The sequence below is a fragment of the Elaeis guineensis genome, chromosome 1 (genome assembly GCF_000442705.2).
Source record: "Elaeis guineensis isolate ETL-2024a chromosome 1, EG11, whole genome shotgun sequence".
NCBI classification, from domain to species: domain Eukaryota; kingdom Viridiplantae; phylum Streptophyta; class Magnoliopsida; order Arecales; family Arecaceae; genus Elaeis; species Elaeis guineensis.
In genome coordinates, this window is record NC_025993.2 from 147,425,190 (window position 1) to 147,442,438 (window position 17,249).

The 17,249-nt window shown below is 42.9% G+C and overlaps 1 protein-coding gene across 1 annotated transcript; it reads left to right on the plus strand.

Moving 5' to 3' along the window:
- The first annotated feature begins 10,991 nt into the window (after positions 1-10,991).
- On the plus strand, positions 10,992-16,524 carry LOC140856624 (cytochrome P450 78A5-like). The gene is made up of 2 exons (XM_073254584.1): positions 10,992-12,217; positions 16,507-16,524. Exons 1-2 carry the CDS (start codon positions 11,102-11,104, stop codon positions 16,522-16,524), a joined length of 1,134 nt encoding a protein of 377 aa, XP_073110685.1. The 5' UTR covers positions 10,992-11,101.
- The last annotated feature ends 725 nt before the right edge of the window (positions 16,525-17,249 follow it).

Genomic DNA, 17,249 nt, shown 5'->3' on the forward strand with positions numbered 1-17,249 from the left:
TCTCCCTTTCCCTCTTTCTCTTCCTGATCTCGCCATCACTGAATCTGATCTGGTAAGCCACCAGTTGTGGGGGATAAGCCTCTTCTACCTCTCTATTTTTCTTTTCCTTTTTGTGGGTCATCGGTGGCTGTGATTGCCGCCAGTGTCATCTCTTGTTCAGCATGGTGCGTCACCATTGGTCGCTGGCCTAGTTCCACCACCATGGCCGGTTGTAAGGAAGGAAGGAAATAAGGATTTGGTTCCCCTGTTTGAAGAAGAAGAAGAAGAGAAGAGAGAGAGAGAGTCTCTTTTCTCTCTATTTATTTATTGAATTAATTATTTATTTTTTCTAATTAGGTTAAAAAAATAAAATAAAATAAAATAAAATTAAGGGCACTTGGAGTGGGCCCTAGCAAGTCATAGGAGATTTAAATAAAATAATTTATATTTTAATATTTTAATATTGAAATTGATTCTTTAGGAGAACAATCTTTTGGACAAGAGATCTTCGAACAAGTTCCTTAACAACTGATTTGTAAAAATCGGGGTGTGGATTGAGGTTAGGTAGTTAATTCATCATCAATAGAGATAAGGGTTCTTAGACGCAAATACATACATACATACATATATATATATATATATTTATTTATTTATTTATTTTTGCAATGTATGGTTTGGTTTTCTGTGATTTATATTTATTTTATATTTGTTGGTATGATTATTTGTATATTCTGTATCATATGTTTGTATTAAATTACAATGGCTTTTCAGATGGTTTGGATTGTGATATCGGTAATAAGATTTTTGAGAAGAATATAATATGATACAATATTTTTTTTGGCATAAATTAAGACTTAATAAATTGATGATTAAGAAAAGATATTTAGATTAGCTATATTAAACTGAAAATAGCTCCACAACGGGCAGGAACATGGTACTTGAGATTGCCACCGTGGACTGGAGCGCGGCTAGTTGGTTTGCCATCATGGGTTAGAGCGCGGCTAGTATGGTTTGTCATCGCGGGTTAGATCGTGGATATTCTGAGATTGTCACTGCGAGTTGGATCGTGGCTAGTATGGCTTGCCACCATGGGTGGAACTGCGGATATTCTAAGTTGCTACTGTAGACGAGATCGCGGATGTTATGGTTTGCCGGTCACGGACGGGATCGTGATCATGATTAGTCCATAACCCTAAAGATATTTATTGATCGATTGCCTTGGTTCGGGTTCTTCAATCAATTTGCTATATGACCCTTGGATATCCTCAATTCCTTTGTCTACATGGCCCACTTTTATAAATGTGGAACTTGTTTTGGATGAATGGAGGGTCCAGGATCTTATTAGGTCTAAGAAGCAGTAGAACATAGACATATTGGATGATATGTTCCCAACTAAGATGAGACACTAGATTAATTAATTCCAATTGCACAGGGCTGCTAGGATGATGAAATTTGCAGGAAAAACAGTAGGACAAATATAGTGACTGTCACGTCCGAACCCAATATCTGGATCGGATACGTGATGGCCGCACACTCTTTAGAGCAAGCCCTAAAGAATATGCAAGGCCAAATTAAATCATTACAACCGTATCAACCATAATATTTAATTTCAATAATAATTCATAAAACTTGCATAATTATAATTAACATTCCTTCAATCCTCTGATAAGGTATTAATAGTACTCTATCTATGCATCCGTTCACTCATAAATCCATACCATAGCCAACCATGGACATCTTGTAACTCTGAGAAAAAAAGAAAAATGAAAGGTATGAGCTTTACAGCCGAGTAAGAATTCTCATATCATACCAATATAATAATATAATATGAAAATAAAGATAAGCAATAACACATAAAAGTCGATGTTCACTATCCAGAATACTGCAAACATTTATAGATTATCTGTTTTATCAAAAGAGATGCATTATCATAAGTTAATAAGTGAAATAATTTTATTTAACGATTGTTTCATGTCTTATCTTTCTATTTTTTTCTATTATCACATCATCTTTAATCTTTTTCTTTTTGGCTTTGGCTTTGGACCACCAGGATCATGCGACAATCTTTTATTCGGATCGATTTCTGTGATCTTTCTCGGATCGAAATATTCATGAACTTTCTCGGATCAAAGTGGCCATGATGTTTCTCAGATCAAATCATTCATGATCTTTCTCGGATCAGATTCTTCCACACATAAGTTTGTGGGGGTTGTCCCAAGCATAAGCTTCTGGCAGACTATTCCACATGATAAGGCCAGTCCAAACCATATTTCTCTTTTTTTTTCATTTTCATAAAATTATAATATTTGACTTCATTAATCAATTCAAATTTTGCAGTGTAATAAATATGTCATACCCATATAATCATGCCATCAATCACTGATACATATGTATTGATATAACATACTCATGCTCAAAATCATATAAATAAATAACAGTATCTCAGATATAACAAATTCATCGATCTCAAATCCAACGATGTAAAATCAATGAGATAAAACCAACGGTAAAGTAACATATATAATGATGATCATGTATAGGGATTCTTACTTTTACCAATGACTGATCCAAGCACAGAAATCAATGTTCTTCTTTGAATTATGAATTTCTTAAACAAAATATTTCACTCGATATCATATGCAGACAATCATTTCTTCATGATCCTGATCAATATAAAAATCACATATAAAAAAATTATCGATAATCGATCCTAATAACACAGATCGAGGACCTCTCTTAGGATTAATCAAAATTAGGATTTATCTAAGTATCTGGATCCTCCACTGATCCATAAGACTTTTAGAGAGAGAAAATCCATGAAGAGAGAGAAAATTCTATAGAGAGAAAGTAGAGAGAGAAAGTAGAGAGAGAATCTTTGTATCCTTTCGATGAGGCAATCATGGTCGAGATCATCAGATGTCATATCAGGGTGACTCAATATGGATTAACCATGATTGATGTTATCAATTTCGAATAAAGATTGGATCGGAATCTAATCTACTGCACGAATTTTGGAGTAATCTCTGATCATCATATTTTTATCTCAAGTTTATCCTAGAGTCTGTGATGAAATCAAAGAGAGAGAGAAAGACTCTAGAGAGATAAAATCCATAAAGAGAGAGAAAGGTCTAGAGAGAGAATCTAGGGAGAGAAAATAGAGAGAGAAGGTAGAGAGAGGAGAGAGAAAAGAGAGAGAAAGGAGGGAGAGGAGAGAGAATTTTTTTTTTCTCATATTTTATTATTTATATCATTACTTATTAATTAATTTAATAATAATTTTTTTTTTCTTTTTTTTCTTTTTCTTCACGGAAGAGAGAGGAGAGAAAATCTTATTTATTATTATTATATTATTTTTTTCTTCTTTTTCTTCTCTCTTTTTTTTTTCTTTTTCCTTCCTCTTTTTCTTTTTTTTTTCTTTTTTTTTTCTTCTTTTTTTCTTTTCTTTTTCTTTTTCCTTCTTCCTCCCATGGCTTCCTTTGGGCCGAAACAGGGGACCTCACGATCCCCTCGATTTAGTCGGCCAGCCGGTGGTCGATCGGCATGAGGCTGGCTGGCGACAAAAGAGCGACGACGGGCGGCTCGGAGGGATCCAAATCGATGAACGGCGGTGACCACCGACGTTGAAAAATCGAAGAAAAATGGGCAAAATAGATGTTTCTTCCGCAACAAAATCCATCGACTCCGGTCACCGGCGAGTGTGCACACCGGCACGGGAAGGAAAGGGGAGAAGAGAGGAAGGAGGAGGAGGCTCACCTTCGACGCCGGTGAGACTTTCCGACGAGAAATTGGACGGGCACAGGTCGGGTCTCCGGTAGTTTTCCGGCGATTGCCACCGACTGGGCTTAGGATCTTCAGTGAGAGGGAGAGAGGAGGGTTCTCCTCCTTAAATAGAGCCAGAGGGGGGCTCTTTCTGACTCCGATTGGAAGCCGGTGAATGGAGGAAGAAGAATCCCAAAGGGAGTCTTCTCCCCTGTTTGTTTTTTTTTTTTTTTTGTATGGGATGTGGCTGATTCTGGGCCCAAATGGGCCGGGGTGTTGCAGTGACATTGGAAGATATAAATGCTTTAAGGGAGCAATCTCCTCGTGCCGATGAGAATACATAATTTTAGTGGGTTTGGAAACTGGATGTTCTTATGAGAGTGAAAATCTTTTGGAGGAGGTTGTTATGGTGGAAGGATTCTTTGTAAGGAACTCTTATGTAGACGCAAAATTCTTCTTTTAGAACAACAGTACTGCGATCTCTGTATTACTCAAGTAAAGGATGTGGCTCATGCTATGGCGTGTTGCCCCTTTGCGGCCGAATGCTAGCAGCTAGTTTTCCAAAAGTTTTGGGTGAATTCTTGTCCTTCTTCTTTTCAAGAACTAGAGCTTCTCATATCTAGTTCCGGGTGGAGAATGGGTTGAGACACATCATTGCTTGTGTTGCTTGTCAGGCTTGGAGGTCTCAAAATGAAAGGATTTTTTCAATCCATACAGGCTACCCCATCCCAGATATTGAGGAAAGCTTCATATACTTTTCCTTTTGGATACCATGATAGGCATGCATTGCATGACTTTCTGAACCAATCATGGCACTGGGGAGTCAAAATACAAGCTACCCCATCCCAGATACCGAGGAAAGCGTCATATACAGGCCAGAAAACCCCAACAAGGGAGTTCTGAAACTGAATTTTGATGCCTCTATGTCTGTTACTAGAGCAGCGGCTATTTATATAATATAATTAGGGACCATCAGAGGAAATGATGAGAGCCAGAGGCAAGGCACTGCCACCCTCCTCAGTACCCTTTGCAGAAATGGTAGCTGCAGGGTAGCTAGTTTTGAAATGCAGATTCAGCAACTCTGGGTGGAAGGGGACTCAATGAGGGTAATCAAGTGGCGCCAAAAATCTTCAAGGCCTTCTTGGTTGGCTCACCCTTTATTATAGGATATTCTAACCTGGAAACCGATGTTTCAGCTGCAAAAAATTTCTCATGCTTATAGACAGGCTAATGGAGCTGTTGATTACTTGAGATCCAAATGACCAACTGCACTTGGAGCTGGTTGGTATTTTTTGTGGGATGATATGGGATTTACTTTGAACGATGATGACGCTGATCCAGGGTATTTTGATTAATATGAGGAATATCCGGTTGGGGAATACACAGTGCCTTGATTCCTAATTTCAATTATATCACCATGGGGTTAGGCTAAAATATTGGAGAGTTTATACGTAAATTATAAACAGCATCAGCTCTGAGTTCTTGTTTTTTCAAAGCATTACTCTAAATTGTTTCGTTTGATTTCATTTGTTGATTGCTCAAACACAAAGCAAAAGCTACATGTTTTATCTTTTATGGTAGATGCAACACGCTAGTCTCCCATGTAGCTGGATGGGGCGAATGCGGATCACTTGATAAGGCAGCGACATTGGGCTTTTAGTATGGTCAGACCGTGATGACTAATGACTAGAAGGAAATAAGTTGTAAGCCGTTTGAGTTAATGGAAGAAGTAGTGCAATGTTTTTGGTTGCTGTTTGAAATTTTGGTATAGGTGATTTGGTCACCGTTGGTGTATCGCCTTAAGCCCATCATTTGGTTCAGTCATATATTGCGGCCACATGAACCCTATAGCATCGTGGTAGAGATCATGCCAGGTATAAAACGGTAGAAATCTCAAATATTTTCAATCTAAAAAAAAAACAAATAAATGACTAACATGTTAACTAAATAAATTCATCAAGAATAGATGATCAACTTGTTCAATTATAATTTTTCAATACTCATTAGTATGTACTAACTAATGAACTCATAACTTTGGAACCTAAATCTCTTGCCTAATTATCCATCCAAACCAAGCATCCTATGTGTCTGTGAAAAAAATGCAACATAGGGATATGAGCTTTCCGGTACAATAAGAATTCTCACACTCACATCTGTATGAATATAAAATATCTTTTAGCAAATACATATATATCTAATAGCAAATACAAAAATATCAATAATTTGATAATTGAATAATAATACCACAGTTATGTTAAACACATCACATATTACCAATCAACAATTATGTTCTATAATAATTCAATAAAATTACTTGCCATTGACTAGTTAATATAGCTCCGATTTTGACAACATTATCATTTTGGAAGATCTGCCTATACTCTACCCTAGGATAGGTCAAACACATACAGACCATATTTTCACTCATGGCCAACAACTCCATCTCAACCCATAGCTAATGTCACATTATACCATATTTCATGTATGCTGGCTAGTCTAGATGCCTTTCAATTAAATACAATTCATTATTTTGATTTAGTTCTAGCATTGTATTAGTTACAATCATGCTCCAATGCATGGCAGGCCAAAAATTATATCTCAGCCTATGAGTGATATGCTACGTTTCACATACCACTGATTAGTCCATGTGCTCTCCTTTTTTCTACTCTTATAATTATATAAAATTATATTTATCTTTTCAAAATTAGACTAATTACAATTATGCTCCAACCCATGGTAAGCCAAACATAATACTGTATCCCAATCCAAGATTGACCTAGTACATACACCATATTTTTTGTATGGCAAAATAATTTAAATGCTGCCCATATCCTATCCATTATATTAAAGTGATGATCTAATTTTTCGATATTAGAATAGTCACAATCATACTTTTGCTAGCTCATGATAGGCCAAATATAATGTTGCACCCCAGTCCGAGGCTAATCCAGCGTACACACCATATTTTCTACATGACCGACTAATCCAATGCTGCTCACACCCCATTAATTATATTAAATCATAATTTTTCTTAACCCCTATATGATATCAATAATTAGCATCAATTAATCAACAATACACAATAAATGTACTTATATATATAATACATTAATCATATAGATATATCAATATATATATATATATATATATATATATATATATATATATATATATATATATATATATATATATATAAAATTTTTTGTAATCATATAGATGATTATATGGAAGGACTCTTGCCTCTAGGAATGATTGACTTAAAACACTGAACACTGACATGCTCCTGGGTCTATGAACTTGAGGGCAATGTTTTGCTCAACATCATCTTGTGTAAACAATTACTCAGGCCTCCGAGAACAACTATAATTATCTAGAATTTTTGATAGAAAAATTATAGAAGATCACGATAGATGATTACATGATACTAGTCCAGAACTCCTGATTACACAACATTGGTCGGGACCGCTCCTAGGGTCAGCTTGAATCCACAAAACATCCTGGACCCACTGTTGGTCCATTAAACTATACAGAGAGAAAAGGCTGAAGAAGAGAGAGAAAAGAGAAGTGAGTCAGGCATTTTTTCCTCTCTCTCTCTCTCTCTCATTTTGTTCTCTTTCTTCATGGGAAAAATAAGGAGAAAATTTTAGGCTAGCTACTCCATGATAGCAACCACTGGTGAGTGGCAACTCCTTGGTGCTGGTGGTGGTGGCGGCTTTGGCCCTTGATAGTCCAAACATGGCCGCATCTAATGATGGCAGTTGGTGCGGTGAAAGAAGAAGAGAAGAAAAAAAAAAGACGAAGCCTTATTCTGCTCAAAATCTGGCGAATTTCTAGCCAATCCAAGGTGATAAAGGAGGTTTTGGGACTGAAGAAGGGAGAAGAAGAAATGTTAGAGTTCGTTGCTTCAACTTTGGTGAGGTATTGACAGTGATTTATCGGGAGATCTTGATGAAAAAATCAAAGAAGCATGAGGGATTTCATTGACGGTTTAATCAGTTTGAAGTAACATCATTAGAGAGAGGAGAGAGTTTTACAACCCATCACTGGAGTCCAATCATCCTTTTGAAGTCCACCTGATCCTATAAGAAACAGACTCCTGACGGGAGTCCTCTTCTTCATTTCCTTTTTTTGCCATCCTACTTTGATATTTGTGTGGTATATTTGGACCTTACAATCTTTTGGGCTGATTAGTAGATTGGGCTCTTACAGTTGGTCTTTAAATTATGAGTAATTTTTTGTACATCGCATGCGGTGTAGAAAAAAAAACACCACCCCATTTGATTGGGCCACATAGCCATCACTTTTTAATGTGTATTTAATGTCTACAGTTTCATATTTTTATTTGAAATTTTGAATGACGAAAATACCTCTCATCTTTTGAAAAAATTATGATATTCTATGGTTATATTATGACATCCTACTGTCAAATTATGATTTTCTATTCATAATTTGATCATACGATGTCATAAGGAAGGAAGGGATATTTTCATCACTTAAAAATTTCATAAATTTTCAATGACAAAAATATCCTTCTTTTTTTATGACTTCTGAAAAAAAAAAATGTAATTTGACTGTAGGATATCATAATATGATTACAAGATATCATAATTTTTTCAGAGTACGAGAGATTTTTGTCATTCAAAATTTTAAATAAAAAAATAGAGCTGTAGGCATTAAATATACTATTAAATGCGTATTGAAAAGTGATGACTATATACTCTAATATGATTGGATGGTGCACTATACATCAATTTTATTGCACTGCACATAGTGCACAAAGATTTTCTCTTAAACTATTTAGAGTGGTCGCAGGGATAATGGAGTAGGGGTACTTTCCTTGATATTAGAGTATATAGCCAGCGAGTGAACCTGCAGAAGTCCACCATCACATTCAGTTTTAAGATGAAGATTCAGGTGAAGTTGACGATTCGAGATAAGTTGGACATCCCCAAGCAGACCGAGACCCTGACTTATCTTGGTGTTCCCATCACCAAGCATAGGCTTTGGAGAGCTGACTCGGGCAAGGCTCCTCCCTGATAAATGGGTCTCCAGCAGTATATAAATATCCGGGCAATGCTGCTAAATGATTCTTCCGAACGTCGTTCAGAATGAAGATTTACCTGCCCCTCGAGTGTTCCAGATCAGCAGTCTCATTGGGGCGGCTGGTTTGGTCTACTCTTTTAAGAAGTTTTATTTGTTTGCATGCCTTTTATTATTATGATGGGACATGTGAGGAGATGAAATAAATTGAGAAAATCAAATGAAATAGCAGATCAAAAAACTTATTCTGAAAACTACTCTGCGCATGCTGGGATGTCCTCTCATTTCTAGATCAAGGCTTAAGCTATATTCTAAATTAACAACTACTTGATTTATTTGTTCACCTTGATAGATGAAAAGGTGCTTAAGGATAACTTTGATAGTGATTGTGATGCCTATGTAGATATTAATGTGCCCATTAAAAAAATACCATAGAAATTCTCGATCAACCCGGTAGGATTTGTGAAAACTTGATGTATTTGTGAACATATCAAATACTATAACAAGTGCTAGTCTCTCTCAGTGAATAAAGTAGAAGAATTAGGAAAATCTCCCTTATAGGAGCATAATATACATCATGTATTGGTGACATGAACTTGTCATGTCAAAGTTACGTTTTTATAATTAGATTTTCATTCTCATTTATAAAAACAACTAATCCTCTGAGTTGTTATTGCATCTTCCTTGTATTAAAATAGTCCCTCCATTTTTTTTCAAAAAATATAATAACTTAGTTTCCTAATTCATCTTGGGAAAATTCCAGTGATTTAGATTTATATATTACACAATATTTTTAGGAGAACTTATTAGATTTTTATGAGTGTAGGCTAGTGATAAAGTAGGAAAAACTGGACGATATGTTCATATTTTTTGACATAAAATTTTATATCGGGCATCTGGATCATTGTTGTTTCTCGAAAGAATAATGATTAAACTATATGTCAGTAACATGCATAATTTTTTTTCATAGGCTCTAAATTGCATCCTATGCTGCATGATTTGCACCTCTAATTAGCCTCAAGCCGATAGACATAGATTTTAGTTGGTGCGTCTCTAAAAAGCTAGCAACCACCCATGGATGTGTATTGGTAGGGATCTTTTTGTGGGCTTCGAATCTTTCATCAACTTTGCTTGCCAAACATATCACCTGTGGTTGGCTGCAAGTTGCATGTCCCTCCTTTTTTTACTTTTACATGATATCATATATAAGCATGGGAGATGACCTCATTAACACATCACACATGGTTATCTATCAAAGATCACCCGAGAATTTTGTTGCACACGCTTGCAAGACATTGTTCATGTACAGAGACATCCAATTGGCCACTAGGGATCTCCTAGCTTCCAATGTTTTTTTCTAAATAGTCACTTCTAATAATCCTATAAGCTTGTGTAGTAGCAATGCCAAAACATGCACAATATACAAAGTGATAAGATTCATTTGGAGGCCAGTTTGGTGGCGAGGAGCAAAGTTTTCTTGCACTCGCCTTTTGTGATGGACGGAGGTGATGCAAAGTTGAAGCAATGTCATGGCTGGCATCCACGCAAAAAAAGCTTCATCATGCAGAGCCCGGACGCTCCGTCTTCCCGCCGTTATTACGGAAGCAGTAACGGCGCTGGCGGGTGCGTGGCGAGTGTGCCGTACGTTGACGGCGCCGACCAGGGGGGTGTTCGGGCCCCACCGCCAGGGAGAGCCTTGGTACGGCGGTCGCGTTGCCGTGGGCCCCGTCACCGAGGCGTCAGATTTCCCATCCATATCGTCATTCTGCCCGGGCGGCGCCGGTGGATCCTGCCCGCGGGCAGCCACACATCCGCTGCACGGGGCCGACACGATCTACCCAACACGTGCCGTATCCCCGCGGCCCTCCCCCATTCCGCCACGCGTCCCCGTCCCCACCCCTCTATGATCATTCGCGCCGCCCGCCCCGCTCTTGCCCGCAGTTCACCTCACCTCACCTCCCGGTGATCCGATCCGTCCCACAAAGACCGAAATGCCCCCGTACGGAAACAAGACAACCTACTGCTCACCGGTGGCGATCTCGTCATCAGATGCCGGCTGCCTGTGGACAGCGGCAAATCCGTAAAATCGTGGCGGAGTAGTGAAAAATCACAATCTTTTTGACCCCCTTAACCAGGGTTAAAATATAACGATAGGAAATTAAGCCTAGTTAAATTTTAAACCCCTCTCGTCTATTTAACCGCCTCCTCACGCTCTTCTTTCCCTCGTCCCTCCCCGCCTCTCCGTGGAATACTACTTCCGACTCCCCGGAAGTCCACTTCCTTTCTTGCTTCCTCTGTTTCCATTCCTCTCCACCGCTTCAAAATGACATCTTTCGATCTCGAAACAGCTTTTCTCCTCTTCTTCGTCCCGCAAACCGTGTTCTCTCCGGTCATTGCCTTCGCCATCGTCGCGCTCACCGCCGTCTGGCTCAGCCCCGGAGGGCTCGCTTGGGCTCTCTCCAAGGCACCTCGCTCGATCCCCGGACCGCCGGGAGTAGTCCTGGCCCTTGCCGGCACCGCCGCCCATCGGGCCCTCGCTGGCCTCGCCCGCTCCATCGGAGCTACTCGCCTGATGGCCTTCTCCGTCGGCTTAACCCGCTTCATCGTGTCGAGCCACCCCGACACCGCCAGGGAGATACTCAACAGCTCGGCCTTCGCCGACCGGCCGATCAAGGAGTCCGCCTACGAGCTGCTCTTCCACCGCGCCATGGGCTTCGCGCCCTTCGGCGAGTACTGGAGGAATCTGAGGAGAATCTCCGCCACCCATTTGTTTAGCCCCCGGAGAATCGCCGCCTTCGGCGAGCACCGCTGGGCGATCGGCGAGCAGATGGTGGGGGATATAAGAGCTCTGATGGGGACCGATGGAGCGGTGGAACTGAAGCGGGTGCTTCATTTCGGGTCTCTAAACAACGTTATGATGAGTGTCTTCGGAAAAAGATTCGATTTTGCGAAGGGGGAAGGGCTGGAATTGGAAGCGTTGGTGAAAGAAGGATACGAGCTTCTTGGGATGTTCAACTGGAGCGACCACTTCCCCTTGTTGGGGTGGTTGGATCTCCAAGGAGTGAGAAAGAGGTGCCGTAGATTGGCTGGAAGAGTTAATGTGCTTGTGGGAAAGATCATAGAGGAGCACAGAAGGAAGAGGATTGATGGAGGTGGTCTGGATGGGGCTGGTGACTTTGTGGATGTGCTGCTGGATTTGGAGAAGGAGGAGAGGCTCTCTGACTCTGATATGGTTGCTGTTCTCTGGGTATGCTCTTCTTCTCCCCATGCCCTTCATCCTTATTTCCTCTTGATTTTATTCTTATTTTTGGTTTGTTATTGTGATATTTTTGGTTGGGTAGTAGTTTGCTATATATGGATATATTTTTTTCCTTTTGTATTGGTTAGATTTTGTTGGGTGGATGTCTGGCCAGGACACCACCTCTCAAGATCCTTTCCAGTACCACGCGATGCAGCAGGAAGAAAGAAGAAACAAAACAAAAGGAAAAACAATCAAAATACGTGGATCAGCCACAAAAGGGCTCGCCTCCACGGGGCATGCAAACTTCACTATGAAAAGAAAATTTTACAAGAGGAGACTTCACCCTCAACCCTTGTACACCCAATTCTCCCTCACATGAAGTTCCCCTCACAAAAGCTCTCTCTCTCTTGGAGACCCCCTGAACCCCTGAAGAGCCTGGCGACCGCTGTCCAGGAGCCTCCTGCTCCTTCTCTCACAGTGCCCTCGCCCCTCTCTCTCTCTCCACGGTTCGTACGGCGGCGAGAAACCGAACCCCATGCTTCTCTGTTCGTCTCAGGCCTTTTTAAAGGCTTAAACCTGGTTTAAATTTGATTAGAGAAGGATTAGGAATCCTTAATCAAGCCAAATCACGTCCCAAGCCGTCCGATCAACACCGGGAGCTCTCTGGACCCTTAGATCGCGCTCCGGTCCACGGAATAGGGCCGTGGACCGCGAGAATCGAGTGGGAAACGTCCACGCGGTCCACAGGCCGCGCCATGGACCACCCGGTCCACGGTGGACCGGGGATGGGCCAGCAGGCTGCTGGGTCGCGCGTCCCGCACGGGCCTGGGCCTGGGTCGCGCGTCCCGCGCGGGCCTGGGCCTGGGACGCGCGTCCCGCGCGGGCCTGGGTCCCGCGTCCCGCCCGGGCCTGGGTCCCGCGTCCCACGCGGGCCAGCGGGCCTGGGACGCGCGTCCCGCGCGCCGCCGCCTGCGGCCGCGCCGCTGCCGCCCGCCGCCGGTCGCCGGCGGTCCTCCGCCGCCTCGGTTTTCGTGCTATCTTCGAAAGCTCGTATCTTCTCCATCCGAGCTCCGATTCAGGTGATCTTGGTCTCGTTGGACTCCGTTTTTCGCCGCGAACCTCACTGTGGGCTCAATGTGGGCTGAATCTCGAGGCGTCAAATCCTAACAATCTCTACCTCGACTCGATATTCGGCCTCCTCCAAACTCCGAGAGCTTCTGGATCTCCTCGCCCCATGCCCTGGGGCAATCGCCTGCTGATCATGGATGGGCAAACATGGGAGTCGAGCCAGGCTGCTCGATCCCATCTCCGTCGTATGCTGTGCTCCTCCTGACCTGAGACCTGCTCGGGGCATCATCCTGCGGCAATAGGAATCTTACCTTGCGATGTCGCCTCTCGTCCTCCCGAGTCTCCTGTCTCGTGCCCGATCCGCCTCCTGGAGCTCCACCTCGCTCTGGGCTCCACCTGGCTCCCGATGCTCCACCTCGCACTGGGCTCCCTGCCAGGTAATAATGTCCTCTGCTCCCCTTCTTCCCCTCCAGCACAATCCTATCGCCGCGTAGCACCCTCAGGATTCCTCCACCAGCTACCGTCCTGTAGCCTCTCGAATCCAGTCTGCTAAGTGAGATAAGATTCCGCCTGAAATCGGGTATGTATCGGACCTCCCCCAATCTCCTCACTGCACCGTCATGTGTCCTCCAGCTGACCGTCCCAATGCCTCTGATCGCACAGCTCGATCCATTCGGCAGATATACAGTGCTCTCACTGTTCTCCAGGGAGTCAAACTGCTCCTCTCTGCAACACACATGATAGGGGCATGCAGAATCTAATATCCACTGCTGGGAAGAAGTAGATACCTCGTCAGATATCTCCAGGACATCTCCATTTGAATCGCTGCCGGCCGTCGCTACAGCAGCCACCGTCCGATTTTTCAGTTGAGGGCAATCTCTGGCTAGATGCCCCAACTCCTCACACCGGTAACACCTGGTTTTGCTCAAGTCCCTCCTGGACTTAGACCGCCCTCGATGCGATCTCCTGTCGCTCCGTCTACCGCCTCCTGCACCTCCAGAAGCCACCAAAGCTGAGCTATCGACACCTGAGCTCGAAGCTGGGTTCTCCCTCCTGAGAACATCGTTCTGGAGTATCGCCGCGGTGACCTCGTCCATCTTGATAGTGCTCTTCCCCACTAGAAGAGCAGTCACCAAGGACTCGTACGAAGAAGGAAGCGACGCCAGCAAAACCAGCGCCCTGGTCTTCTCCTCAACGTTCTCGCCAACGCTGAGAAGGTCGGTGAGGATCTTCTGGAAGTGGCTCAGATGCTCCTGCACGCTCTGTCTCTCAGTCATCCGCAGTTGGTAAAACTGCCTCCAGAGGAAAAGAGTGTTGGTGAGAGACTTCGCCATGTACAACTCCTCGAGCTTCGACCACAGCACCGTCGGGGAAGTCTCGCTCAGCACATGGATCACCACCTCATCCGTCAGGTACATGCGGATGGTACTCACCGCCTGCATCTGTAGCCGTTTCCAATCCCGCACCTCCATGGTGGTCGGTTTCTCATCGCACAAGAGAGCATCGATCAACCCCTGTTGGATGAGCACGTCCTTCACCCTTGCCTGCCACAAGGAGAAATTGCTCTTACCATCGAACTTGTTGATCTCCATCTTGATTGTTCCTGTTTTCTCCATCTTCAGTCTTGCTCACCACCACTGCAATCTGCGTCCTTGTACCGCCTTGCTCTGATACCACTTGTTGGGTGGATGTCTGGTCAGGACACCACCTCTCAAGATCCTTTCCAGTACCACGCGATGCAGCAGGAAGAAAGAAGAAACAAAACAAAAGGAAAAACAATCAAAATACGTGGATCAGCCACAAAAGGGCTCGCCTCCACGGGGCATGCAAACTTCACTATGAAAAGAAAATTTTACAAGAGGAGACTTCACCCTCAACCCTTGTACACCCAATTCTCTCTCACATGAAGTTCCCCTCACAAAAGCTCTCTCTCTCTTGGAGACCCCCTGAACCCCTGAAGAGCCTGGCGACCGCTGTCCAGGAGCCTCCTGCTCCTTCTCTCACAGTGCCCTCGCCCCTCTCTCTCTCTCCACGGTTCGTACGGCGGCGAGAAACCGAACCCCATGCTTCTCTGTTCGTCTCAGGCCTTTTTAAAGGCTTAAACCTGGTTTAAATTTGATTAGAGAAGGATTAGGAATCCTTAATCAAGCCAAATCACGTCCCAAGCCGTCCGATCAACACCGGGAGCTCTCTGGACCCTTAGATCGCGCTCCGGTCCACGGAATAGGGCCGTGGACCGCGAGAATCGAGTGGGAAACGTCCACGCGGTCCACAGGCCGCGCCGTGGACCACCCGGTCCACGGTGGACCGGGGATGGGCCAGCAGGCTGCTGGGTCGCGCGTCCCGCACGGGCCTGGGCCTGGGTCGCGCGTCCCGCGCGGGCCTGGGCCTGGGACGCGCGTCCCGTGCGGGCCTGGGTCCCGCGTCCCGCCCGGGCCTGGGTCCCGCGTCCCACGCGGGCCAGCGGGCCTGGGACGCGCGTCCCGCGCGCCGCCGCCTGCGGCCGCGCCGCTGCCGCCCGCCGCCGGTCGCCGGCGGTCCTCCGCCGCCTCGGTTTTCGTGCTATCTTCGAAAGCTCGTATCTTCTCCATCCGAGCTCCGATTCAGGTGATCTTGGTCTCGTTGGACTCCGTTTTTCGCCGCGAACCTCACTGTGGGCTCAATGTGGGCTGAATCTCGAGGCGTCAAATCCTAACAGATTTGGATATGTGCTTAAAAGTTGTGAAGCTGCCCTTCTCCTTCCGTATATGGATGAGTTAACGTGTTATAGTAGCAGAGACATAGTTCCTATTTTCATCTATCATATTTAATGTTTAGAAGATTAGAGAACTACGATATTCAAATATGATTTCTTAGCGAAATACTCATTAGAAATATGGTCATAAGAAAGTCTCTGACTTTGCCAAGACTAACAAGTTTATAAAAATTGCATGACACCAGCATGGTAAAGGGGCTCTTTTGTTACTTGAAAATTAAAAAATATATATATATATTACTTGAAAATAAAAAAATCAGCATAGTTATCCGATCTCCATGTTTAAGACGCTTCCACCACTTTCATGCCATGAACAAGTTCTACCTGCTTTTATATATATATATATATATATATTCATGTTCTTAACCTTATGTTTATGTAAAGTCTGAAAAATAAAAATACTAATTATATTTACATGCAACCTCAATTACGTTGGACACACTTTAGAATAAAATGTGAGGTAAAGAGACCTCAACACTAATTCTGTATAATTAGCATAAAAAATTTCAATTCTAATCTTCAACTTACAGCCTGAAGCTAGAAAACAAGAAAGAGACGGAACCGCCTTCCTCTCTTTCCCTACTCCTAACCAAAAAAAAAAAAAAAAATTTCTATCCTAGACTAATGTTTTTTTTAAAATTTTCTTATACCATATACTTACCAGGTATTGCCAAGTGAATGAGATAGATAAACTTGCAATATTGCATTTAGAGTGCATTAAATTTCATGTTTGTTTTGTGACCGGAATGGTTTTATCTTCCAATACGTTTGTTCCATGATCGGAATCGAAATAGGACTAATAAGATGTCATGGAATAGATTGAACAAGTCCATCGACATTGCTTGGCCCTAGGGTGGATGAAGACGCCTCAGAGTTGTGGGAAAGAGAATATAATCTTCCTCAAAGTTGGCTATGGCATTCAACAACATCTGTTGTACAGAGATTGCCCCAAGACTGGTACATTATCAAGATGCGCTGCAGAGTTGAGAAGATAAATTAAGCTAAATCCAGTTGTTTCACTCTCTCCAGACACACCAGCAGAAAGCTGCAATAAAATGATCTCCCGCTTGATACCTAAGCTTAGCTCCATTTTTTATCCTCCATCCAGATCATTAGTCATGTAAATTTGATGGACAGTTTCTTAACTTGAGCTGGATTGGAGGATTGAAGCATTATCATTCTCTTTTGGACTTGAAATAGGAATGGAACTCCTCCACACAATCAAATGGTTAGAATGAAAGTTATTCATTTTTATTTTTATTCTAGAGTCCAACTCCCCTCAACCACATGACATATCTTTAAAATCAAAGCAAAAAATTTGCCGCAACAATGTCCGCTAGTTTCTTTTCATATAACTTTTGGCCTTACATGGAGACCACAAGATCTAGACCACAAGTCATGTAAATT